The sequence below is a fragment of the Equus quagga genome, chromosome 17 (assembly GCF_021613505.1).
Source record: "Equus quagga isolate Etosha38 chromosome 17, UCLA_HA_Equagga_1.0, whole genome shotgun sequence".
NCBI classification, from domain to species: domain Eukaryota; kingdom Metazoa; phylum Chordata; class Mammalia; order Perissodactyla; family Equidae; genus Equus; species Equus quagga.
Window position 1 is genome coordinate 38,453,360 of NC_060283.1, and position 27,827 is coordinate 38,481,186.

The window sequence follows — 27,827 nt, forward strand, 5'->3', positions numbered from 1 at the left end:
CAACCCTGTTGGAATATATTCAAAGAAAATAGGAAAAAGAAAGAACTGATATTCAAAAAACGAAGAGGAGGAGGAATATTATTTGCAAAAGTTATGTTGTATACATGTAATACTCTGGAATATCAACTGAAAACTATTAAAAACAATATGAGAATTCAGTAGGAAGACAGACCAAAATCGAACACAATTCAGTCAGTTTTATAAGATACAACGACAAAAGTTCTCATTTATAATAACAATAAAAAGAAAACCACAAAGAAACAGATTTTAAAAAGAACTATGCCAAGGGGCTGGCCCTGTGGCCGAGTGGTTAAGTTCACACGCTCTGCTGCAGGCAGCCCAGTGTTTTGTTGGTTCGAATCCTGGGCGCGGACATGGCACTGCTCATCAGACCACGCTGAGGCAGCGTCCCACATGCCACAACTAAAAGGACCCACAATGAAGAATATACAACTATGTACCGGGGGGCTTTGGGGAGAAAAAGGAAAAAAAAAAAAAATCTTTAAAAAAAAAAAAAAAGAACTATGCCAAACACACAAAAAGCTCTTAAACTCTAATAAGGGACACAAAAGAAAGATTGAGTAAATGGGCATGTGTATCTTTTCTTATAGAGTAAAACTCAAAAGGCTAAAGATGTCAATTTTTTATAAATTAATCTACAAATTCAATGGAATTAATTCGATTTAAAATATCAACAGAATTTTTTTTCTTAACTTGACTTCTGATTTTAAAGTTGAAATAAAATAAATATATGGAATAGCCAGGAAAGTTCTGAAAAACACAGACGACGAGGGGTGAGGTAGGGACTGGTTTTCTCAGACCTTTAAAAGCTGTAGGAATAAACAGTCACATTTAAATCAACAAATGGCCCATAATGTCTCAAAGTATCATCCATCCAGAAATAGTTCTCAGAGGCTCGTGACATCTTCATGGAAAGCCGTGGGAACTGATGAGCGTTTCAGGCCTGCTGGCGAGGGACTGCGTTTGGGTTTGGGGATTCTCACATCCTCTAACCCTCCCAGCGCGTGCTCGGTCAGCCCCACAGCAGGCTGGCCAAAGAAAGACCTGGCTCCAGGAATCTCATCAAATTGGGATGCACTTCTATGTAAGTGCCTTGGGGACACAGACAGTCCTTGGGTGCTCTCCTGGAGGTATCTGCTTTGACATTAAGCTAGCTTTGCTGTTGATCCCTTGACTGAGAAATCCAAAGGAAAAGAAGTAATGAGGGCATTTTGCTGGTGGGGAGGAGGTTGCCTCTCATCCCTTAATCACCAGATGACTACTTTTTAAAAATTAAAATGAGTCACAAAAGGAAAGACACTCTTGACACTGAGCTGCCTGGGGCTGATTTTGTTTTTAAGACAAGGAACTACGACAATTGTATTTTGATCTAAAACACACATTTGACATAATTATGCGAAACATGGGCACTTTGTGAGTCCTCAACTCCTAAAATCCTTAGCTAACACCAGTCTCCTCGTGTTAATAGCTTCTTATCAAAAAATGTTATAGTACTCTCATTTTTTAAAAAAATCAAGCAATGAAAGAAAGAGGAAAAGTAAGACTTTTATTAAAGACTGGAACCCATGGAAAGAAAAACTACACAATTCATAAAACATCTTTCTTCCTTGGAACTTCTATTCCTTCGGATGTATTTTGCTGTTAAAAGAGAGAAGGAAGGGGAAGATTAGACCCAATGGCGTACGTTTCACGTTCTTACTATGGAGGTGCAGGACCAAGGATTCCTGGGTGCTGTTCCAAAAGGAATCCAAGATGGCCCCAGAGACTACAGCAACTATGCCAAGCAGCCAGCTCTTTGAACAAAGATAAGGGGTGAGAGACACATGCAGGGTTTGATCCCCGAATATGGAACTCACTCAGCAAGCTCACTGAGTGGCGCATATTTCAGGTTCACTTCTCCCGTGTGGTTGCTCGTAAGTAGGCATGTTGTCAACCCTTTCCATCAATTAAAGTCTTTGCCTTCTAGTTGGCTGCTACATATCCAGCTTCACTCCACACATGAAAAATGTACCTTAGACAAATAATCTTTGAGGGTTTGCCCTCTCTTGCTATTTTCTAAACTTGGAGATATTGGCATGAGGCAGAATATCCCAGGAAGAAAAAGAGATGCTTTGGAGACAGACAAACATCAAGAGCTAGTCTCAGTGCCAACATCCCCTTTGAGAGCAGGGCCTCTAACACCTCAGCTTCCTCATCTACAAAACAGAGATGATAGTGACAGCCTCATTTGGATTGTTGCAAGATTTACATAAGGCGATGGATGTGAAGCGTCCAAACATAGACCCAGGCACCCTTGAGAGTTCCCATCTTCATTGGTGCAGGGGCCAGGCACAAAGTGGCATTGGATGAACACTTGTTGAACAAATCGATAAAATCATGAGACTGATTCTTTCACCATGCAGTTATGGCCAAAAGGCCTAAGAATTGCCTCCTCTGCTGCTCTTAGGCATAGAGGTTAGAAATTCCACACTAATGGATGCTGCAATGTAGGGGAAAGTGAGCCCCTTGCCCTGTGGTGGTTTGGGTGCACTCCGTGTGGTGTGTGGTCTTCTGGCTATGACGTAATGAAAAAGGCAGAACTCTTCCAGCTGTAAAATCAAGAAAGTGCGAGACTTTCAAATAGATTGCATTCAATGTGAGAGTTGGGACCTGATTTTCCATAGTTCCTATTTTAGATTAGCAAATAAGAACAAAATTCAGAGCTCTTTGTTGAAATACAGTCACATGCCACATAATGGTTTTTCCAACAACAGACCAAATATACGACAGTGAGCCCATAGGACTGGTACCATGTAACCCAGGTGTGTAGTAGGCTGTACCATCTAAGTTTGTGTAAGTACGCTCTGTGACGTTCGCACAACAACGAAATTGCCTAACAATGCATTTCCCAGAATTTGTCCCCGTCGTTAAGCGGCACATGACTGCATCACCTTTCACTATCCACTCCTATGTATGGAATGATCTTCTAGCAACCTGAAAGAATCCTGGAACAGTATTTACCAAATCACAAAAGCACTCAGCTCCTAGTTGATTGCAGAAACTGAGGCAGGCTCTGAGGATTCTGTGCTCTATGAGCCTAAGTCTGTGCCTTCGGGAAGCTCCCCCACAGAAAAAGGTCATTCACAATTTGAAAAAAGTCATCCTGATTTTTGTCATGCATTCATTCATTCCTTCCAGCCTGACTGAACCCTTATTATAGTCTAGACACTGTTCTTAGCATCATGACCTTAAAATAATTAATAAGGATGACAAGGTCATCCATCCTCAAGGAGATCATGGGCTAACAGGGAGAAAACAAGTACAAAAATAATAATAAACCTTTGAAGGAACTGAGCCTGAGAGGTTAAGGGGCTGGATCACTGTCTCGAAGCTCACAAGCGGCAGAGCAGACGCGGAGCCAGGCCAGCTGATTCCAGCCAGTGGATCTGCCTCCTCACTGGACCCCTGTCCCGGCCTTACTAGACTCATCTTATGACTCTAGGGAACTCGGAGCACAGGGTGGAAATCTCCCTGCTGAACGTCATGAGAGGGCAGGGTCAGAACTGGGATTTAGGTCCAAGGCAATGTCCAGGCCAGGGCAGCAGTGTGTGGCCCTTTGTCCATGGTGACCTTAAAGAGACATTTTTTAAGTGATCAATTTATTTATAGAAATCAGATCATGAATTCATATTGCAATACATATATGGGTACACACCCAATATAATCATGTTATTAATAAATAAAATACAACCAATTCATTGAGAATTCTATTTCTCCCCCCTGAGGATGCTCTGCGAAGCAAAAAGAAATGATTTAAATTTATAAAAAAGGAAGATGATGCATCTTTGTCTTCATATGGAGCAATTTCTTGATCTCAGTGTGAAGCTGGGTTTTATTTTTAGGACGCACAGAGATTAAAAAGAAAACCTACCATTTGCATCTTTCATTCAATATGGCCTCACTGGTAAATTTTCCTTCTATTTTAGTAAAATGTCAGTTGACTTCTTTCAGATTCCAGTGGTTAAAAATTAATTATACTATGCTTAGCTGATTTTTTTTGATGAGAGAATCTCCAGAACCCAAAGCAAAGGAGTCTGTCATCTGCTCAAAAAATATTTGCTGAATGCTTGCTGCGTGTCAGGCTCTGTGCAGGGCACTGGGAGACGATGGCAAAAGAAGTTCCCTGAGCCCTGTGCCTGGCGAGGCTAGTGGAGCCAGATGGGCAGAGCAGAGACAGCAATTGCAGTGTCCTGGCATGAGGACACTAGGGAAGCCCATAAAGGGACATATCTCTGACTTGGGAGTGGGTCAGAGGTGACATCCCAAGGGAAGTGACACTGAGCAGAGACCTGAATGTTGAGGAGGAATTAGCCAGGTGGATTGACCAGGTGAAGGTCACAGCAGGAGGAAGGGCAAGTATTTCAGTCCTGCAGGAGCTTAGGGGCTAAGCAGACTTGGGAGAGATTGGCTAGAGAGGTGGGAGGGACCGGATCACCAAGGCCTTTGTGGGCCACTCTAGGGAGCTCAGACTTTACCCTGAAGGCATACAGTGTTATGTAAACCGGAAAGTCCGTGAAAGCTCAAGCTTTATTATTAACTTGTGTGTGTGTGTGCAAAAATGAATGTACATGGGACCGATCTCTATAACTGCAGGTGAAGATTTCTTTTACATGTGCCCTTCGTGATGTCCCTTTACCACTTGGGAGCCTTTAAAATCACATAGCTACATTTGCTCCAATCCTTGGTAGCTGGGAATTCATACACCCGTGAGACTCAGTGATGCTGTGTGTGTTTGGAAGACCGAGGCTCAGTCACCAGCTTCCCACAGCAGTGGGGGCAAATGGGCTGTCCCCGGCTCAGTGTCTCCCTTTCACACACCTCTGCTTTATCCCATAAGTGAAGTGGGCATTAGAGAGCATAAGCGGAGAAGGATCAGAGTCTCCTCTGTGTTTCAAGATAAACCTGAGGACAGCGTGCAGGGTGGACAGCGTGGGATCAGGACCTGAGGCAAGAAATGCAAGCAACAGTTCAGTGGTGATGGTAATGAAGTCACGGGCCAAGGCTGGAGAAAATGTGTGGATGAAATCACTAAGACCAGACCCCTGTGGATGTTAGGAGAAGACAAAGCGTAAAGAAGAGTCAATGATGCTCTAAAATTTTGAGCTTGAGAAAATTAGGTGGATGATGATGCCTTCAATTAAGCAAGGGAGCTGCAGAGGAGGCTGGCTGAGCTTCAGGAGCTCACGTGGTATCCACAGCAAGTGCACCCAGTGGGCAGTAGAAATAAGGACCTAGATCTCAGGATAGAGTGTGCTAAGAGGTGCATATTTGAAAGTAATTGCACATCATTGATAAAGTCAAGCAAGTGGGAGAGATGACGGAGTAATCTATAGAAGAAGAAATGAATTGGGTTAAGGAGATAATACAAGGAGTCACCAGTATTTAAATTATTGATCAAGAAAAGGAAGGCAGATCAGATTTCATGGATTTGAAAGATTAAAATCCGGTTGACAAAAAGCAGAAAAGTAAATGGAAGGTGAAGAGGTTGAGGCTGCAGCCGCAGACCACAATTGTGTCAATGGGCTTCTCAGAGAAGGGGGGGGCGGGGGGGAAGGCGGTGCTGGGATGGAGAGACCGCATCAGAGGAAGGGGCCGTTCTGTTTGTTTGCTCTTAAGGTGGAGAAACTCGATCACATCAGTGGCAACAAATACAAAAGCCACAGGAAAAAGATTGAGGCTGCCTAAGACTGAGGAGACGACTGAGGAAGGGCATCTGGGAAGAGACAGGAGGTGGTGGAAAGGCGAGGAGGCAGGCTGCATAGCATAGTAGAGGTGTGAGAGAAGCCGTTTCAGGGCACTCACTCCAAGTAGCTTCTATTTCTAAATACACATGCTTTTACCTGTGTTCCCTTACCTCAAGGCTGTCACTCAAAGCCAGTGTTTATTCTCACTCTGTCCCGTTGGTTCGGTTCCTTCTATCTCCAGGAGGAGAGATCCTTCTCATGATCTCTAAAGGTAGGAAGGGAATGTACAGACTCTGTCACTTACATCAAGACCTAAGACAACGTGGACTACGTGACTACAAATTAATGAGAAGGACTGTGACTAGCATGACCGGAAGCCACACTGCTGAGAGAAAACCCGAGAACGTGGTAACTTCATCCCCCTTATCGAGCTCTCCTCACTCCCTCTTGCGTGGTGTCTAGCTCCATCCCATACTTATTTCTCTCCATGTGTGCTCTGTCTCAGCCTCCACTGTAAGCCCTCGAGGGCAGGGACTGTCACATTTATCTTTCGGTCCTCCACCGGGTCTGCCCAGCGCTTGTGACACACGTTTGTTGAATTAAATTAAATTGTCATGTTCAAAGTAGTCTCTAAGATGGCTGCATCACATCTCTGTCAACGATGTTCCCAAGGCCCAAAATGTTTTTAGAATTTAGCTCTGAATTATCTTCTGAGGCATAGAAAAAGGATCAGTCCCGTTAATTTATATCCTTATAACATTTTCTTGTCCCAAATGGTATTCTCCCCATGCAGTAGCCAGCCTCCAAGATGGCCTCATGGCATTCACACTCTTGAGTATTCCCCCTCCCACATTGGACCAGATTTGGTCTGTGTGATTAATAAAATATGCAGAATGGGGTTGGCCCCCTGGCCTAGTGGTTAAGTTTGTGCACTCTGCTTCAGTGGCCCAAAGTTTGTTGGTCCAGATCCTGGGTGTGGACCCACGCACCACTCATCAAGCCGTGTTGTGGCGATATCCCACAGAGAAGAACTAGAAGGACCTACAACTAGAATATACCACTATGTACTGGGACTTCAGGGAGAAAAAAGAAAAAAAAAGAAGAGGAATATTGGCAATACATGTTAGCTCAGGGCCAATCTTCCTCACCAAAAGAGCATAAATAAATTAAATTAAATTAGATACGTAGAAGTCATGATATATCACGTCTGAAATTAGGTGATAAAAGACTGTGGCTTCTGTCTTGGGTGCTCTGTTGCTTGCTCATTCTCTCTCTCTCTTTCCCTCTCTCTTGTCATTTTCTCTCAGGGAAGGCAGCTGTCATATTTTAAGGACATCCAGACAGCCCTGTGGAGAGGGAGAAACTGAAGCCATCAGTCCAAGAGCCTGTGAAGAACTGGGGCCTGCCAACAACCATGTGAGTAACATGTGAAGTGGATCCTTCAGCCCCATTCAAGACTTCAGATGAGATCACGGCCCCAGTGTACATCTCGTCTGCACGTCTGCAACCTTGTCAGAGACCTTGAGCCAGAAAAACCCAGCCAAGCTGTTTCTGGGTCCCTGACCCTCAGAAACTGTGACATAATAAACATTTGTTGTGTTAAGCTGCTAGATTTTGGGGTAATTCAACACAGAGCAATAGATAACTAACACACCCAAGTTGGTTATTAATCTGATTAATTACATTTATTTCCAGATGGCTTTTGGCTATTTCCAAAACCAAATCAGAGGACAAATATCTTCCACCATTACAGGGATTCAAAAGAACGGACCATAGATTCTGAAGGCAATTCTAAAAGAAATGTTCAAAAAATGTTCTCAGCGGTGGTCCCCTTGTTAGAATAACTGTATATTCCCCCAAAGTGACAAGTTGGAGGAGGTCTAAAACTTAGGAGTTTTTTTCTTAAATCAAGCCTCAGGTTGTAAGTCCTAGCACTTCAAGTAAATTGGAGTATGCCTAATGAGGATCAGACACTGAGCTCAAGGAAATATTAATATCCATGTTATTCATTTTAATGAACTCTGAAATAGGAATTTCACAATTCTCTTGGAAAACAGGATGGAAAAAACAGAGGTTTTAGCCTCGGAGAGATCCGTATCAAAGCCTTGTTTCTGCCACTCACGACCAGGATCAAAGTTCTCCGTTGGCACCATAGCCTTGGACAAGTTTCCGAAACTCGGTAACCTCAGTTTGCTCATCTATAAAATGGGAAGGAACCCAGTGCCACCTCACAGAATGGTCGTGAGGGTTGAAGGAGAAAATTATGTCAAGCAACTAGCACAGGTGATTTTTTGTGTACAGTTAACGCCATGAGTTATTCCTCCTTTATTCTATGGGAGCAGGTAATACACTTTGTCTACAGAGCTATCATGAGGATTAAATGAGAAAATTGATCTGTAAAAGGGAGGAATTGCATGAGTGTTAATTTTGTCTGCTTCCTGCAAAGTACCATTGAGGGGGGGAGGGCAAAAAGGCGATCAAGTTGGGCTTTTCAGAAAACACCCAAAGTGGGGCAGGAGAAAAGGTCAATGCCGATTTCTTGAGCCAGATGTGACATTTTTAATCCTGCTAATTTTTAAGTGAGTTTTAATGCCTCAAGCTTACTTTTTTCTTTTTTTTGTGTGAGGAAGATTGTCCCTGAGCTAACATCTGTGGGAATCTTCCTCCGCTCTGCATATAGGACCCTACCACAGCATTGTGCCCGACGAGCAGTGTATAGGTTCCCACTGGAGTCCGAACCTGCAAACCCCGGGCCGCCAGAGCAGAGCACGCAAACCCAACCACTACACCACCAGACCAGCCTTTGCAAAGCAAGTTTATGCAGTACTGTTCTTTTCATTTTCAGTTAAAATATTTTGTATTTCATAGGTTTATCTCTATGAAATGGCTTCAACAGAGTCCAGCTTGATCAGAAAATGATCTCTTGGTGTCCTATGGAAGAAAATAGGGCCATCACCCAGTGACCATTCATAAAATTGTTCATTTCTGAATTTGTCAGGAATGAGACCTGTAACACAGTAACAGCCATAAGGCAAGGCCCCTTTGACCACTTCTGGAATGGTCTGTGATTTTATTACTGATGCCCCAAATATGCCTCCTAAGCAAGGAAGCAGTGGGAGATCACCAAAGAGTTTGGCTGCCATCAGCACCAATAGGAAAAAGCCTCAGGAATGAAAGAATGTTCTCTAAGCCACAGGACACTGACCAATCCCACTTTAATGGGGAAGCCACACAAGAAGGAAAAAGGTGAGCCCTCCCTCCCTCAACTAAGACCCTTGAAGTGATGGTCAGTTTTAGTCACATAGCTGGAGGATCACAGAATTCAGCCCCATCCAGTCAGAGGAGGTTTGGTCTAGATCCGCCCAGCTACACATCATTGCATACCTGGACCCCCTACTTCAGTCATGCACCCAGGAGGGAACAAGCATGTTCAAGTCTGGGGACCCTCTCAAGGTGAAAACCAACATCATCTCCGCCTTATTGGCAGAGATGTTGGGGCCGTCATGTATGGAAAATCTCTGAATAAACATAAAGGGATATCTAAATGAAAAGTTGTATCGCTATGGCCTAGTGTTAAGAAGAGAACGAAAAATAGAAGAAACTATTTATTTCCTGGAATTACTGTAACTGTTCAAAGGTTATGTGTAGATATTTCTAGTTTTAAATGACTCACTAACAGAAAGCTTTAATATGAAGTTGTTTCAAGAAAGAAACGTTAAAAAGAACAGATTTCAGCTTACCGAGCAGATAATTGTTTCTCCATTTAGAGGATCCCAATGTGTCCCCAAAAATGAACTAAGTAAATTTAGACATCAGTATGTATCAGCACGTGAAAGAGAGAAAAAGAAGAGACCGTGTAAAAAATGCAGATATTATCTGAAGGACTCAGGTGTATTATTATATAATTCATTTTTAATGAAATTAAAGACAGTATTCTATATTAAATCACCTTATATGGTATCAAACATATATGTCTAAAAAAGCATGGGGGTAAGAATAATTTACATCATTTAAATCGACCAAAAAGCTTTCCACTAGACTCAAAATTACTCCCAAATGTTGGGGGCCAGAAAGACGGAAATGTTAAATGGACTTGCAAATAGACTGCGTTTAGGTCAAATTTTGGAGTGTTCTCCCTATAATGCGTTCAGTTTAGGTGTGCACAGCTGGTCTTCATGAAGCCACTGAAAGTCCGGATAAAAACATTTGTCCACACAAAACCTTGCACATGAATGCTGACAGCACCATCATTTACAATAGACAAAATGGGGACATAACACAAATGTTGATCAACTAATGAATGGATAAACCAAACACAGTCCCACCATACAATAGAATATTATTCGACAATGAAAAGGAACCGAGTACTAACATGCTACAACAAGTAGGAGCCTCCAAAACATTATCCTAAGTGAAATAAACCAGTCATAAAAAAAACCGTCTTGTATGATTCCGCTTATATGAAACGGTCAAAATAGGCAAATCCAGAGGCACAGAAAGTAGATTAGTGGTTGAGGGGGGCTGAGGAGAATGAGGAATAGAAAATGACTGCTAATGGGGATGAGGTTTCTTTTGGAGATGATGAAAATGTTCTGGATTTAGACAGTGGAGATGGTTGTACAACCTTACGAATACACTAAAATCCACTGAACTGTACACGTGGAAAGTGTGAATTGTGTAGTACGTTAATTATATCTCAATAAAGGTGTTATTTTAAAAAGAAGAGGGGGGTCAGCCTGGTGGCACAGCAGTGAAGTTCACAGGCTCTGCTTCAGTGGCCCAAGGTTCCCCAGTTCCGATCCTAAGCACGGACCTTACACATCACTTAGCAAGCCATGCTGTGGCAGGCGTCCCACATATAAAGTAGAGGAAGATGGGCACGGATGTTAGCTCAGGGCCAATCTTCTTCAAAAAAAAAAAAAAATAGAGGAGGGGACACATGACATAAGTCAGGCTGATGGAAGTAAAGCCAAGAGTTATCTCCAGTGGAGCTGGAGAGAAATGCTCCCTCTTCCTCCTAAGTTTAGAGGATAGAATCTGGAGTGGCTTGTAGCTCTGCTTCCTGCTACAGGAAGAAAGCTCGACTGCAGTTAAGGTAGAGAGAGGAGTGGGGAAGGGGGAGGCAGAGGAGAGGAGGAAATGAATGTGGCACAGATAGTGTTGAAGGACTAAGCTGAGATGTCCGTGAGGTCAACTCTTTCCTTTCCAGTCTGGGAATATGATCCAAGGAAATATTCCTTTTGACTGAGGCTGCTTCTAGTTGAATTTCTATCTCTTGAAATGAAAGACAGTCAATAAATGAAACAACTGTCGCCTCTGCTCGCCTGAGCTCAGAATTCCTGTTGAGTTATTCTTCCTCAGTGTCTCCCTTTTGGACTGTTTTGTGTCTCTTGGCTGAAACCCTAGTCAAACCTCATGCCATCCACCCCAAATCAGAAGGATTTGTCTAAAGTCAAGGTCACTCATCCCCCTGCAGTGTTAGGACTACACTCTTGATGGCGATGGCTCCATTGTGTGGTTGACTGCACATACAGAAACATTTTATCCTCTACGCATTTCACGTTCAAAATGAAAAAAATAAAAATGACCCATAATTCAAATACCTATTTGGTTAAGGAGAGGAAAATATCAGCAAATTTGGAAATTTATTTTCTTGAATTTCTTTACAGCTTTTATACTCTTTAAAATTATGTGGGGGAAAACCCAAACTTCTTATATTCAAGACAGTTTCTCTCATTATATCCTCACCAGATAGTTTCCATTTGATCTAAGTCCTTATTCGTCATAATTGGGATTTTTGGTCTTATTCTCCATGACTTCCATTTTTCTTTATACTATATTTCTTTCTCTGGAAATTCATCTATATTCTACATATGTTTTTCAAGTGATCTTTATTTTCATTACTCTGGGATTTTTTTTTCAGTTTTATTTCTTCTATTTCCTCCTTCCAACAATGATTTATTTGTTCTATGTCTAAATTCATCCTAGTCTATGTGGTCTTTCATGTCTGTAATATCACTATTTATTTCACTTGAAAATAGTTAACAGCTGTTTTCTAATTTCTTTTTCTGTTTCATGTAAGAAATCTATTTTAGAGTTTCCAAGAGTTACTTTATATCTCCATCTGTTTTCTCTTCTTTCTTCTGAATTGAAGAATTCTTTAAGGAATTCTCTTTTTTTATTTTTTCCTAATTCTTTACGATATCCTAATCTTTGAGGAAAAGCAAACTGGGAGTTTATTTTATACTCTTGTTTGTTTCGGGGGCTAAGTTAACTTAGTGTCAGTCTTCTTACAAAGGTTGAGGTTGGAAGAATAATGAGTGGTCTTCGCTGTGCAATTAGAGAGTTGCAACAGATTTGTGAGTTGCACAAACAATCAGAACCAACTTCCCAAATCAGCCATGGAAAAGAGGTTAAATTAGGGGGACATTTATTAATTAATTTCAGTTGTGTTAAAGGTCATAGACTGAACCAGAATCCATTTCTCTCAACACTCACCACCAACTCCTAGTTCCAGTTAGCACTCTATCTCACCTGTCCTGCCAGCCTCCTAGCACCCCCATCTACTCTGACCTAGTTCCAATCTATTCTTCATCTATTCTGTCGCCATCCTACTTAGAATCCTTCAATAGTCCCATTGCCATTAGGATCAAGCCAGGGATCCTTGACGTGACCCAAGAGGTCCATCTTGACCTGGCTGTTGTTCCTTTCCAGCCCCATCCCTCTCTCCCTCCATGTTTTGCTCATTCCAGTCAATGGATTTCTGTCTATTTCAACCCTCCAGCTTCTCTCACACTTTCGGGTACTCCTATATGATCTCCCCTGAGCTTGAAATCTCTTTTCCTCCCTCACCCTTACACCCTGTGCCTTTGTCCTGATGTCCACCCACCCCCTAATTCTTGGTTCGAGCTCAGTTCCCCAGGGAAGTTCTGTTTGCCTCCCACACGATATTCCATCTTTTCCCCACATGCTCCGACATGCTTGCCTGTAGCCAGAGCAACCCCTGTTTAACAGACGTCCCCCAGACTCAGTTATAAACTCCACCAGGGCCGGGACTTTTCTTGTCTTGCTCCTCACTGCCTCCCTAGGTTTTCCCATATAAACCACAAAATCAACACAAACAAAATGCTTGTGAAATGATATGCTTGGTCCCTGTCATTGCTGGGCCACGAGCGTGTGAGTGTGTTAGCTGTGAAACATATTTGGTTTCCTAGATACTTCAGCAGAGTCTGGAACAGGAGGCCCTTGGTACTGGCCTAGGACCAAGAAAATAGGATCCTGGGGAAATCACCTGGGGATGATTCTCAAAAGCTGCCAGTGTGAACAAGATCAAGCAATGAGGAGATGCTCAAGGGAACACTGTGTGGAGAAAGTCTTAAAAACATGTGCAGAGTTCTCTTTCCAGCAATGAAACCATCCCTTATACAGGAGCTCCTCGGTCACTAGTTTCAGTGCTCCCTAATTCTAAAATGGACTCCTATACAAAATATTTAAGGTGTGGATGTGTTAATAATATGGGATTATCAACTTTTATGTATAATTCTTGAAGTTGAAATGGTACAGTCTTATAATGTTATTTTCACTACAGAATTAAATCTTCAAAACCTGAATAAAAACATGAGTAGAGAAGGAGGTTGTTGGACAGATTCAGGGTATAATGGTACAAATATTTAAAAAATACCTGTCAAGAATGTTATTGCATTATGAATAAACAAATAATGTAACAGCTATGTTTTTATTCCTATTAGAGTCAAGAGGCTCCTTCCTCATATTGTGCCCTTGACCATTTATTCCTCAGTTTTCTTGTATTCATTCAACAAGTATTTACCAAGCATCCACTCTGCATCAAACATTGTCCTAGACTGACGAAAACAGATTCCCCATCCTCATGAGTCATACATTCTAGTAAGGAAAGCAATCAATAAACAGACAGACAAATAAATATGTAACATAACTTTAAGTCAGAAATTTATACCATTAATTTTACAGTATGATCACAAATCAATTTCAATTGCAGGAAAAAAAGATGTGTCCAGCCATTCCCTGAGCATCTGTTAGGTACCAGATGCTGAATCAGATCTTTCATGGCCATCAACTTACTCAATTCTCTCAACAATCTGTCAGGTGGTCTTTATTCCTGGCATTTAACAGAGGAAGAAGCTGCAGACCCTGAAGGCTGAGCATCCTGACCTCAGCTGCAGAGCTGGTAAACAGTTTTGAACACGGGTCCAACAAAAATGCCCCTCTTCGCTCCACTAAACCACAATGCCAATGAGCCACATACTTAGATCTAAGACTTTGAAGATTTGCTAATTGGTACTTTAAGCTCTCTTTCCCTAATCTCAGGGAAACAGAGAGAGGGACAGAGAAAGTGAAAGATTAGGCTGGAAGAAGTAAGGGATATTGAAAACGAGATTGTAGGGGTTAAAGAGAGAATCCAGCTGAATACGCCGCACTGGGCTTGCCCATGCCTGGGTGATGTTCCCCTAGTCTATCACACCAGTCTGCTTGTCACAGCCCCTAAGAGGTGCTGTCCTGGAGGACACCAAGCCCCTGGTCATACCTCTTCGCTGCTGCTAGACTCAGAGCTGGAGGACCAGCTACAGCGAACCCACACGTCCTGCACCTGCTGGGCGGATACCCACACAGTGCTTCTGCAAACCGCTGCTGGCTGGAAAAGGCAAAACCATGAGTTATATCTTCAGCAGCCTACAGAAAGGGCAAGAGACAAGGCAATACTGTAGGGCTTGACAAAATGATGCAGACAGATAGGAAGAATTCACAGAGGCATTTCGATTTTCCCAAAATGAAAATTTCTTAAGACCTAAGCAGAAACAAATGAAATATTTAAATATCTCTTAGGCACTTGATACATTATGGGTCCCGGGGCCGGGGGCGGGGGGGGGGGGGGGGTGGGTAGCAAAGGTTCCCTTTGTGAGCACTGAGTGGGCTGCCTTGGATCATTTCCCCTTCGAACAAAAAGAAACAAGAAGAACCCAGAGGACTTTGCTCTCCTTGCCTTTGGCCTCAGATTTCCTTAGAAACAGACGCTTGTGACCCTTGGATTTGGGTCCTTTGTAAAACAGAGTCGCGGAGAAAAGTTTCATGGAGAAAACAGAGCAAAGCACCCCCCTTTCAGAATTTACATTGTTGCGAAGCGACCCTTCCTAACCAAACTGATAAAGTAACAAAACCTTGAGAACTCCTGCGTCTTAATGTAAACACCTTGGCAAGCAAATTTGGGGTTGATGGTGCCAGCCTGTTGAGGCTGGACTTAACCAACTGTTGGACTATGTTGTGGTCACTGAAGATACCCAAATGAACGTGCCATGGTCCTGACCCGATGGAGCCCAGGCCTGGTGGGGGGAGGGCGGGCTTTAACAGATATTACTTAACTGTCAACTACAAAATAACGCCACTCACACCAGGAACACAGTTGGTGTTTTAAATTCACTTAAAATAGAACAAAATATCTCTGGGATTTTTCTTTGGTATTGACCTCTTTGTATTGCCTTTGTCTGGAACCATCATTATCCCCATTTTGAAGAGCAGGAAATTGAGGCAAGAGAGGTTCAATAATTTGCCAAGATCGCTCAGGACCATGGGCTCCAGAGCTCAAGTCCGTAACCACTGAGTCGCTCTGCCCCAGCCCAGGAGCACAGTGTGGCCACAGTCAGTGGCGCCTCCCAGTGTGACCGGATGCCAGGCAGTGGCCAAGCTCTCGGCGTGACTTTGAATCAACTCAAGGTCGTGGAAGAAGATAGGCACTTCTCCACGTCAGTGCCTTTCCCACCACACTTACCACATAGTAGCCCCTCTGGAAGTCACAGGTAGCAGGGTCTTCTCCAGAATCCCTCCTGCACGTCGTCTCTCGAATGCTGAACACTATATCCATGCTCAAGCTGTCTTCATCCAGGACGTTGACCTTCATGAAAACAAAGCATCAGTTTGCCAAAGATGTGTTTCTGAAGTTCACAATGCTAGACATGTTTCTCCCTGAACAACGAGAAAAAGTTACAGAAGCTCCCACCATTAAAACTATAAACTGTCTTTGCAATCCCCTGTTTCTATGCCCTCATTCTGAAGATCAGAGGAAGAAGTGTTTTACCAAAGGCAATCTGTTCATGAGAAAATGGAACCAGAGTATATGTGTCCTAACCCCAAGGTAGACGTTGTTTCTAATGACCTACCTTTACCATTGATCCCCATTATTTGCAGTGTCCATATTTGCCAATTTGCCTACTTGCTAAAATTTATGTATAACCCCCACATCAATACCCAGGGTCCTTTCACAGTCATTCATGGACATGCGCAGAGCGGCAAAAAACTTGTCACCCAATGCACACATTCCCAACTGGGATCAGACAAGGTGACTCTCTCTTCTTGTTTCAGCATCTACTGAGGACAAGTGTCATTTTCGTGGTCTATTTCACGTCATGTTTTTCTCATTTTGGTGTTATTTGCTGTTTAAAATGGTCCCCAAGTGTTGTGCTGAAGTGCTGTCTAATACTCCTAAGTACAAAAAGGCTGCGATGTGCCTTATGGAGAAAATACGTGTGTTAGAGAAGCTTTGTTCAGGCACGAGTTTCAGTGCCATTGGCCATGAGTTCAATGTTAAGAAATCAACATACATATTAAATAAGGCGTCCTTAAACAGAAACACACATGAAACAAGGTTACGTGTTGATTCTTGCGAAAATATTATGACCAGAGACTTGCAGGAACCTAACCCTGTATTACCCCAGAGCATCACTTCGGTCTTCACTAATTTAGTGTTTGCACAGTCTTTATAGAATGTGAATATCGCAAATAATGAGAATCGATTGTAGGTTTTTTGATTCTTGTTTTTGGTGAAGAAGATTTGCCCTGAGCTAACATCTATGTCAGTCTTCCTCTATTTTGTATGTGAGATGCCTCCACAGCATGGCTGATGAGTGATGTGTAGGTCTGCATCCAGGATCAAACCCATGAACCCTGGGCCACCAAAGCAGAGTATGCAGAACTTTAACCACTCAGCCATGGGGCAGGCCCCCACTGTAGGTATCTTTAAGCATCAATTTCCTAAAAGAATGCTCCATAATTTCTTAATAATTCCTGAAATAAGTAAGTAGCAGCAAGTACATCTCAGCTGTGTGGGGTAATCCAGCCCCACTTCCTGCTCCATCAGTTCTGATCTATGAATGAGATTACACGATTTTCTACTCCTTCCCACCAAGGGCAGGATCCTGGGGGAAGCTTCCCAGCTTTCAGATGAATCCATGATGTTCTGAAGACATGGAAGTCTCGTGACTTATTGAGTTCCCATTGTGTCTCCAGCACTAGGGGCAGAGCTCAGATTCCAGTGAGAGTATCACACAGCAAACACATTAATGAAAACTCAACAAGATCATTCCAGATGGTTATGATGCTATGAAGGAAAAACACCATGGTAATGGGTGGGGAGGAAGCAGCAGTTACTTTAGTGATGATACCGGAAGATTCCTCCCCAGGAAGGGATATTTCAGCTGAGACTTAAAGGAGCCTCTCAGGGGAGAAGAAAGCAGAGCCAATGTCCTGGGGCAGAACCAGTCTAGCTGTTGTGACTGAAACAAAATGAGCAAGAGGAGAACCCTACACCATGATGTGGGAGGGAGAGAGCGTGTTGGATCATCTGTGTTACGTAGTCCACAGGAAGGTGTTTAGACTTCATTCTCATTGCAACAAGAAGCTCTCAGAGAGATTTAAGAGAGAAGATCTGAGTCACCATGTCTGCTGCAAGGAGAACATACTGGGGCAGAAACAAGATGGCAGCAGGGAGGCCAGCTGGGAGCCTGCCATGGTCCACGCCCCACAACATCCCCAGGCTCCAAAAATCTCTTCCGTTTTAGTTCTTCAACCCACCTGGTGGCAAATTTGAGTGAACATCACATTCATCCTATGGCTCAGTGAGGAGAGAGATGGTGACAAGACAACAGGCAGGGAATTCCAGGCGCCTGAGAAAATCTTGTTTTGGAAATCAACGGCAAACACCAAGCCTGGGATGGGGGTCCCCATGTCTCCTCCTAACACAGGACGAGGAGTGTGGATACAAGTAGAGTTTCTTGAAAACAAGCAGGACTGAAAACTCAGCCTCGCCATTATTTATTCCCTCCTTTGTTTATATTTTAAATTATTGGCTGTTAAATCTGAGTCTTATAAAAATAAAGGCCTCTTCCACCAGCGGGCGTGTTTTGTTCGGGCTCTCCACCCCAGATCACGCTTCAGCAATTCCCCTTAAAGCCATTTGATGAAAGCAAACTGGGGACCCAAAACCTTAACAAAAAAGATGCAATTGTGGGTTTTGTGAGTACTGATAATTTTGTTAAACTCTGAGATGACTTTGCAACCTTTTTTGTGTCTTTAATCACTTTTAAGCACTCTTTCCAGAATATGGAGAAAAGCCTAACAGATTCGCTTTTTCATCAGAACTCACTTTCCGCCGGTGAATTTCTGCTCTGAGTTGTTTGAAAAACGTAGGACCGCTTGAAGGCTCAACAAGAAACCAACTGTAGAAAATCCAGAAGCCAGGACTGTTGCGGAAATAAACCGTGGTGCTTTCCAGGGTGGTCCTGTTTTGCTTAAAAAATATTTTATACCTTCATATGAATAGAAAAAGAGCCAAAAAGATATCTTCCCACGTGTTCATAGTGGGTGTCTCAGAGGAGTGGATAATGGATGTTACTTTCGGTTTTCTCTTTCTTGTATGTTCTGACTTTTTATGATGAACATATATTTTTTATTTCAAAAAGTAATAAAAATATGCAAGCAATAAAAGACCCATAACAATTCCTTTCGATGATTGTAATGGTTAATTTAATGTGTCAACTTGGCTGGACCACAGTGCCCAGATATTTGGTCAAACACTATTCTGGATATTTCTGTGCAGGTGTTTTATGGATGAGATTAACATTTAAATCGGTGGACTCTGAGTAAACCAGACTGCCCTCCATAATGTGGGTGGGCCCTGTCCAATCAGTTGAAGGCCCGACTAGAACAAAGACTGACTTTCTCTGAGCAAGAAAGAATTCTGTCAGCAGACTGCCTGCCTACTTGCAGATTTTGGATTTACCAAACCTCCACAGTAGCGTGAACCAATTCCTTAAAATAAATCTCTCCCTCTCTTTCTCTCATTTTATATATATATAAATATATATATATACATACACATACACACACACAAATGTCCTTCATAGCACATTTATATATGTTTGTAACATGTATGTGCATAAATATGTGTGTGTGTATGTATATGCATACAGTACTTATATACATATATACATACACACTTATTCTATTGGTTCTGTTTCTCTGGAGAAGCCTAACACAGTGATCATTCAGGTTTCTTAAACTAACCCCTTATTATTGGAAAAAGGCAAAGATCAGGTAGAGCTGGCTGAGAATAATTTAGAAAGGCAAAAAAGCAAAATATGCAAAGATAAAAGGCGAAAATGGACGGAAATGGGCACGACCTCATGAAGGATTCCAAACCTTCTGTGGCTTTGCTTTCAAAGGTCCCTGACTCCATCCATGCCCCACCTCCTTGCAGCCGCGTGAAACTCGCTGCCTGCTTCCCACAGTCCCTGTCTGGGCTTCCTCCCTCCCATCCCACCCCGGGCTGCAGCTAGAGAGATGCTCACAAATGCAAAGGGCTTCATGCCTTTTCTGTTTCAAGGCTTCCCCACCCCACCCCCCAGCAGGGGCCACCCATTGTCTTTAAAATAGCCCCCAAACTTCTCCAGATTATGCCCTAGGCATGTCCCAACTCAGGCCCACCTCTCTGACTTCACCCCCCCACACACCGTTGGCTCTAGCCAGACCCTCTGTCAGGGCCTTCTGTCCTTCAGGACCCTCCTACTGCTCTTCCCATGGCTGGAACTTCTTGTCACTGAATGAGTCTTAACTCAAATATGGCAGCCTCTGGGGGGACTTCTGCCCCATCTGATGGCTGCCTGAGCCCCAGCCCCAGTCCAGACTCATCCATCCATCAACCTGTTTTCTCCACAGCATCCTCCACTCTCTGAAACCAACTTCGTCTAATGATGGAATTGTACACCCCCCCCCTTCTTCCTCCCCTCCTCTCCCTCCGCTCCATTTCTTTCTCTCCTCAGTAGAACCTGAGCCTTACGAAAGCACAGCCTCATCCATCCTCTTCTCTGTGTCCTCCTGTCCTTTCTCCAGGACTTCTGTCCCCTGAGGGAACAGGCTGAGTGAGCCTAATGCCAACAGTGCAGCAAGGAAGCGACGGTTGCTGAAGTCATGTTGCCTCACCTTTCCCAGCCTTTTTTAAACTTGGAGCCCAAGAGGTGAATAATTTGAAATCAGTTGCAAGAATATTTGATCCAGTTCATCGCTAAAACCCAATGGTTCTTAACCCTGACCGCACATTAGAATGACCAGGAGAGCATGTAAGAATATGGTCCCCACTCTCAGAGACTGTGGTTCAGTTAGTGGAACATCCTTCCTGAACATCAGGGATATTTCAAGCTCCCAGGTGACGCTGATGAGCAGTGGGGTCGAGAGCCATTGGGATTATTAAGCAATATAATGCAGGGATAATGTACCAGGGCCTGACCCTTTGCTCTGAGTCCACTGAATTCTACCCCAAACCTCCAGCACATATATAGACATGACTAAACCACTTATTTCCTTTGGACATATTCCTAGAAGAAAAGCTATGAGATCAAAAGTTTTAAATATTTGCTATTTTTAATATTTAACGTGCCTATAAATATGTTTAACACATAGTTCCAAATTGCTTTCCAAAGATAGTTTTACCGAATTCCATTCTCTCTAACAGTGTTTGAGATTTCTTTTCGAGCTTGTTATTCTTTTTCATCTTGTTATCTTAATTCTGATTTTTTGGGTTATCAGACAAGTTGAATATATTTTTTTAAATGTTTCACACTCACTGGCGTTTCTTCTTTGGAGAGCTGGTTGTACCTTCAGTGCAGTGAGCTCTTCCTTCATCTCTCTCCCGAGGACTTGGCTCACCTCTGAGTCTCTTTTGTGTCTACTAACATGGAGAGAATTGGTATATTTGGGGCCGTCCTTAGGGTGTTTGCAGAAGGCATGGCTAACACGTACAATAAAGAAAATGTGAACCACTCCTAAGAGAAAGGAAATAGCACCAGGAGAGAGCAAAGGAGGAGGGAGAAGAAATCTCCCGATGGGAGAAGAAAGGAAGTTTCCATGGAAGGCGCATGGTGAACGTAGCTTGACCAATGAATCTGGATAATCAGAAAAGGCTGGGGAGAAGCAAAAATGGACAGACTTCCAGAGAGAAGAGTGACATACAGGAGGCAGAGAGGGATCTCATTTTCTGCTCATGAAAGATCACAAACACGTATATGGAAGTGTGTTTATAGGCAGGTGCATGTGTGTCTGGGCTCGGGTCTATGACACCAAGATGGCGCACATGCCAGCATGCACCCTCGGTGTTGTGCCTCATGCCAGTTCATCTCCACAGGCCAGATTTCCACAGCGTCAGTGACGGGTTCTCTCAGGTCTTGTCCTCATGCTCTTACTGGTTTAATTAACTACGACCTTTCTTCTGTAGCAAACACTCATTAAATTACAAATAAATTTGAACTGTTTGTCTGCAAGCTGGGCAAGAAGACACCAATCACCCACACTGCAAGTGGATGTCATTAAATGCAAAAGATGGAGGCCGATAGAGCCAGTGTGCAGGGAGGGGGGTTCTTTATTCTGGTGCAGCGCTTTTCCAGAAGGAATTCACCTTTCACTTTGGCAGCTAACTGCACGTATCTCTCAGGGCCTCCACACCATGACATCCAGGCCGGGTGAGGGACCCTACTCTGGCCCCGACAGCCTTGTTCTGAGCAGGCACCTAACCAAATCATAGCCCATAATCTCCATGACCTATGACCCAGTGAGAAAAGAAGTGGGACAATTCGATTAATTCCCTGGGAATCTGGAAATGAGAAACTGAGCCAGTTTCTGAAGAAGAAGTGTCAGATGAACGTACTGTATTTGGGCGCTGGGGCTAGGGGACCATGAGCCGTGTGCTCTTCACGGGATGAGAGGGAGCAAGTTAAGCGTGAGCTAAGGTGGCAGCAGCAGGGAGCAGAGAAGAGGGCAGACAGACAGAGAGACAGCAGTGGCCTTCTGGCCCCCTCGAGGGAGTAGTTGCTGCCTGGACTCCTGGCTGTCTCCACGCTGGCTCCATGTGGCCTGGCTGCATAGAGTTCTCATTTGTAGGACCCACAACTTTATAGGATCTCCCCCACCCCCCATCGTAACCTAAACTAGCTTGAGGACATTTCTGTTCCTACAGGAGCTCCTCTGGGAGACAAAATCCCCCGGGATCCCGAAGGAGGGAGGGACTTGCTGTCTAGGTTTTGCATTTCCTTTGAAGGATATTTCTACATTTATCACAGACTTCATCACTGGCAGCCCAAGAAAATTCGTCTTTCCCTATTTCCCAAGGCTAACGGAAAACAGACTCTTACTAAATTGACACAGGAAGGCAGATTTCTGTAGTTCCAAAGCCAGAAGTTATTTCCTATAAGTATTAAGAGCAGAACCACTGAACTTGAAAAAGCTTCCCTTCTAATAAACGAGTGGTTCTTAATAAAACATCTCAAGAGGAACCGTGGAGACGTGGGATACAAAAGCAAGACGTGCCAAGGGTGACATCTGGAAATAGGCAATGAGGCCAGAGGGAAAAATACAGCCGAAGAATCAGGCACCCGAAGTAGCTCAAGGGCCTTACGACAATCATCGTAATGAAATCTTTTCTGTCTCAAAAAGCAGGATGAAACAGACGACTAGCTATTATCTTTTTAAACTGGAAAAATAAAAAAAGTGTACCCAAGGAACTGACGAAAGAAAAAAAGCAACAGAAAGCAGCATGAAGAGGAATGGAGACGACCTGACGGGCACTTACTCTTTTTATTGAGCTTCTGAACGCCTGAAACAGATATGGACTCAGGGACCGAGAATTCACTTTTGCCACAGAGGCGCTGAGGGCTTCCGTCAAGGAGGACGGGTCATAGTCATACACCGGGAAACCTGAACACACAAACGCATGAGGACACAGTGAGACAAGACACCCGGGCCAGGGCAGCTGCCATGGTTACGTGCATTGAGTTCCTTACCTGCACAAGACCAGTAGCTCATTCCAAGAGCAAACACCATCAACAGCTTCGTCACCATCATCTCCATTCTGGGATGAATAATTTTAATTCAGAGCTGGGGCGATTGGCTCTGTGCGTTTGGGGGTGGCCTGTCCTCCCGAAAGCTGCTCTTTATCAATCATGACCTGGTTTGCTCTCTCCCACTGGAGCAGTCCGTGGCTTAAACAGAAACGATTGATCCTGGGGTGAATATTTACTGCTGGCTTTTCCTATGGAGAGGTGCCAGTTTGAGGCCACTTTTGAAGTTTTGACCTCAACTTGGGACTTTAGCCCACAGCAAAAGACATCAACAGGCTCGGGGACTCCATGTGGGCTGTTTGTTTTTCTCTCTTTGAATTTCATCCACATGCATGCACTGCTTATTTCTCTTTATTTTAATTTCATTTTGGGGGAAAGGGGTGTAATTCTCATTTTCTGCAAAATGGTTCATTTTCAACTGTCTGTTTAGCTCCTTCTCATGTTCCTAAAGATCTTGCAGTTGACCGCTTATGAAAATTGTGGGGTTATTTCAAGATCGTTCTGGAAATTATGACTAAAAAAAAATAATTTAATCTGTAGGACCAAAAAATTCCAAGGGAGTATATATATATATGTATGATAAAAGGCTGTGACACACCTTCCTGTCCACCATGCTTCTCTGCTGCGGACATTGTTGCCCTTCACCTGGATAATAAGTGTTTGCATAGTGATGCTTCTCACGCACTGTAAGATCCCAAGGTAGTTTGTGAATCATTGAAAAGGGAAGACACTTTATGGTAAACACAGTTTGTGTTATGTGCGGGTCCTCCTGTTCTCATTCTTCAAATTCATGAGTAAGAAGCCGTGTTGGGCTGTGGCTCCAAAAGATCTGGACTGGAATCTTGGCTCCACACTTGTACCCTTGGTACATAGTACCCAATGCCTCTGAACCTCAACTGCCCCCTCTCTAAAATGGGCATAAATGATTAGATGTAAGGTGTATTATGAGTCAAGGTTCTCCAGAGAAACAGCACCAACAGGATGTACGAAGAGGAAAAGAAAGAGAGAGATTTATTTTAAGGAATTGTCTCATGTGATGGTGGAGGCTAGCAAGTCTAAAATCTGCAGGGCAGGCCAGCAGGCAAGGGTTGCAAATAGAGTCCAAAGGCCGCCTGCTGCCATTATTCCTTCCTGCTCGGAGGAAGCCGGTCTTTGTCTATGAAGGCCTTCAACTGGTTGGATGAGGCCCACCCACATGATAGGGAATAATCTGCTTTACGCAAAGTCCACTGATCTAAATGTTAATGTCATCTAAAAATTATCTTCACAGAAACATCCAGAATAATGTTTGACCAAATATATGGGCACCATGGCCAAGTTGATACATAAAATTGACGATCACACAGGATTAAATCACAAACCCTTGGAAGTTTGGTTGGCAAATTAATTGCACAATAAATGGTAACTGCTCGCAAGAATTCAACAAATATTTTTTAGTATCTGTTGTGTATAAGGCAACAGGTCCAGAGACTATCGAAGTGAACTAATGATCTCGCTCCCCCTGCTTAAACAAGGCAAATATAAGTACCGACAAGGGAAATGAAAATAGGAATTCTTGGAGATGGTGGGGACACTGGCAGTTTGCTCACTCCCACTGACCTCGCTTCCCAGGTGGTCATGTGTCGCTCTGAACCGAGCCTCAACATTTGCAGAAGCATCTGACAGGAGAGAAGGAGACTCAGGCCAGGTAGAAAGAGCAGAAAGGAAATCTCTGGGAAGGCGACCGTAGTCACTTAGCAGAGGATGCGGTGTGGGATGGTGGCACTCGCCAGAGACAGGCCAGGAGCTGTTACCCACAAGAAGGAGGAGGAAGACGAGGAAAGCCTGGGTCCATTTAATACGACAAATATGCCCTACTGGAAGTGCAGTGAGGCAAATCTTAAATTTACTGCTACTGTCCAAGCAACTTTATTAATCCAAAGATTGCCTCTGTTTTGCCTGCCCTCTGCACAAAGGTTTAAAATCGTGCCTCTGTCCGGATCATGAATGTTAACTGCCCTATCCCAAAAGATGCTCTTTCCATGAGTCTTATTCATCAGCATATTGGCAGAAAGGTGGATTAAAATTCCCTGGACAATTTCAGTGTCTGGCTGCCCCCGTGCCCCATGCAGCATCTCCGGGTCCAGCAGCTTCTGGCCTCATCTCGGGCCACCCTCCACCCCTCACTAAGTTCCAGCACACAAGTGTCCTTGCACTTCCCTGGGGATACCACACGACTTCCATTCCATGGCCTTTGCCTGTGCTATTTCTTCCAACAAACAATAATGACATTCCTCTTGTTTTTGATACTGGCTCAACACAAGGTTGACATAAGGGAAGCCATATTGTAGAAGAGAGACCATGTTGTAACTTGGATGACCTCTGACTAACTAACCCAGCTGGACATGCACCCTCCAGGAGATGCACCTGTTCTGTAGAATCTATGACCCCTGCTTATGCACGTACCTCCCAGCTGTGATAAGATGATAACTTTGTTCTTTTGAGTTCCTTAGAAATATGATGACCCCCCGAAAAGAGAGTCTATCCTGATAGCCATCATCAATGACAACTGAAAGATCTGGTGTGGCAATTCCTGGATCAACATTCCTAACCCTCTCCCCTATGATCCTCTGGCTTATATAACTGCTTCAAGATTCTGTGCCACCCTTAAGATGGTCCTTTTGGACATTAGTTGGCCATCTTCCCTCTTGCTAGCGAGCTGTGATAAGATGCCCTTTCTCTCCCACCATCTTGCCTCTTGACAATTGGCTTTTGTCATATGGCGAGCAGATAGTGCCCTTTGTGTGGTAACATTTTACCCAAGTCAGCGTCTTCTCATCATTTGGGTCTCAGCTTAAAGAGCACCTCCCCGGAGAGCTTCTCTGATCACCCTTCTCAACTCCTTCCTCCTCTCTCCCTCCACGTCGCCTCCCTGCTTCCTCCTTCCTGGCACTTTCGGCAAGGCAGAGCCATCTGACTTGTTTGTTAGATGTTGTCCTTCTCTTCCAGCCGACTACAAGCTCCATGAGGCATGGAGCATGCCTGTCTTGTCTATGCCATACTGCAGGACCCAGACAGGAACACAATGAAATATCTGTTGAAAGAAGGAGTGAGTGAATGAATGAATGAATGAGTGAGAGAGCACACTTGGTCTCTCTCAACCATAATCCAAGTCTTCCTGTTGGAAGCCTGCCCTGATTTCTGGTGTGTAAAAGGTACACAAAGCAGTGCGCTATGAGATGATGACCAGCAAGATTTGTAATTCTATTACTCTTAACCTGGTTTGAACTCGAATTCCATTAGCATCTTTCAGATTTAACTAACAGCACCATCTGGCTCCAAACTCCAGGGTCTCATTAAATGAGCAGTAATAATAAAAGTAATTGCAAACGAGGAGAGGAGATTAAGGAGACAACAATAAAAGAATGTTGCCAGCACGGGGCTATTGATTTTCTTTGTAGCTTGATGGTGCGAGGATGGGTCGTTTGATTTCTCGGATTTGCTTGGCCACAATCAACACTGGCACCAGGCACGCAGAGCAGACACTGATTAGTGCTAAAAAGCAATGATCTAAAAATGCCTCTGCAGAGTTCTGTCATGTCTGGTCAACCGAGGAGATGAAATAGAAGCCATCCACTGAAATTCAGCCCATAATGATTCCTTTCATTATTCTTTCTCCAATCGGCATTCATTCCAGCAGTTTCCTGCTGTTCCAACAAAAATTGTTTAGTTAAGGTATTAAAAATTATGTGGTGCTAAGTGAAGAGGGTTGTACAGCTTTTCTTATGTAGCTCCTGGAAATTTATATAAAGTTCATCACAGCAAGCTGAACGAGCAATTGGGAAAACACTGAGTAAAGATGAGTGGAGTCCATATCATAGACTGATGAGATTCAATGCTATCATCTTTACCGTTTCTCTTGAGATTGCTTCTTTTCATTTTGGTCATCTCTATAGTAATATTTATTTTTATTTTTTTAATGCTTTTTTGGTGAGGAAGATTGGCCCTGAGCTAACATCTATTTCCAATCTTCCTTTTTTTTTCCCCTCCCCACAGCACCCTCAGTACATAGTTGTATCTTCTAGTTGTAGGTCCTTCTGGTTGTGCTATGTGGGATGACACCACAGCATGGCTTGATGAGTGGTCCTGGGTCCACGGCCAGGATCCAAACCCGTGAACCCCAGGCCACCAAAGCAGAGCGTGAGAACTTAACCACATGGCCACAGGGCTGGCCCCCTCTATAGTAACATTATTTGAGAAAAATCACTAAATTTAGAGCAAATGTAAACCAAATCTTCGTCTTATCCATAAACCATAAATTTTGCAGCTATCTTCCAATTTCCTGTAATAGCATGGTTTTGAAAACTCCAGAACCTCACTGTCACAAAGATTGCCTACAGTCACACCTTTCTATCTTCTGGAAATGTTGATATTATTACTTTTATTTTATAGGGGCCGACATGCTTATTTGCAAGCAAAGTAGCACGGATCAGAGGTTCCCAAAGTGTGGTCCCACATCAGCAGCTTCAGCACCACCTGGGAACTGACTGAAAATGCAAATTCTCGACCCCCACCCCAGACTTACTACATCTCCTCCAGGGAGAACACCCAGCCAGCTGTGTTTTCAAGGCCTCCAGGTGACTCTGATGTCTGCTCTGACTCTGCTTCTGAGCGGTGGTTCTCAGTTGTGGGTGTTTGCCCCTCGGGACACGTGGCAACATCTGGAGACATTTTCAGTCATCGACAACCAGGGGAGAGGGTGCTACTGGCACCTAGTGGGTGGAAGCCAGAGATGATGGGAATATCCTAGAATGCACAGGACAGTCCCCACAACAAAGAATTATCTCGTCCAAAATGTCAACAGGGCTGAGGTTGAGAAACCCTGGTAAAAGGAAGGAAACTTTGATTAGCA

The 27,827-nt window shown here is 43.6% G+C and overlaps 1 protein-coding gene across 1 annotated transcript; it reads right to left on the minus strand.

The window, feature by feature from the left end:
• Window positions 1-1,546: 1,546 nt before the first annotated feature.
• On the minus strand, window positions 1,547-23,099 carry SPP2 (secreted phosphoprotein 2). Its single transcript, XM_046644343.1, has 7 exons — window positions 22,880-23,099; window positions 22,669-22,793; window positions 15,547-15,669; window positions 14,308-14,415; window positions 9,485-9,539; window positions 5,915-6,009; window positions 1,547-1,659 (listed from the first exon to the last, which is right to left on the minus strand). Exons 1-6 carry the CDS (start codon window positions 22,944-22,946, stop codon window positions 5,948-5,950), a joined length of 540 nt encoding a protein of 179 aa, XP_046500299.1. The 5' UTR covers window positions 22,947-23,099; the 3' UTR covers window positions 1,547-1,659; window positions 5,915-5,947.
• Between the last annotated feature and the right edge of the window lie 4,728 nt (window positions 23,100-27,827).

What these genes read in the sequence shown, in the direction of transcription:
- SPP2 (XM_046644343.1), bottom strand. Translation starts at nt 22,946, where the DNA reads ATGGAGATGATGGTGACGAAGCTGTTGATGGTGTTTGCTCTTGGAATG. An exon ending in GAGCTACTGGTCTTGTGCAG is followed by an intron (nt 22,794 to 22,879) that starts GTAAGGAACTCA and finishes TTGTGTGTTCAG; the next exon opens with GTTTCCCGGTGTATGACTAT. An exon ending in GAGAAACAATTATCTGCTCG is followed by an intron (nt 6,010 to 9,484) that starts GTAAGCTGAAAT and finishes TCCTACCTTTAG; the next exon opens with AGATCATGAGAAGGATCTCT.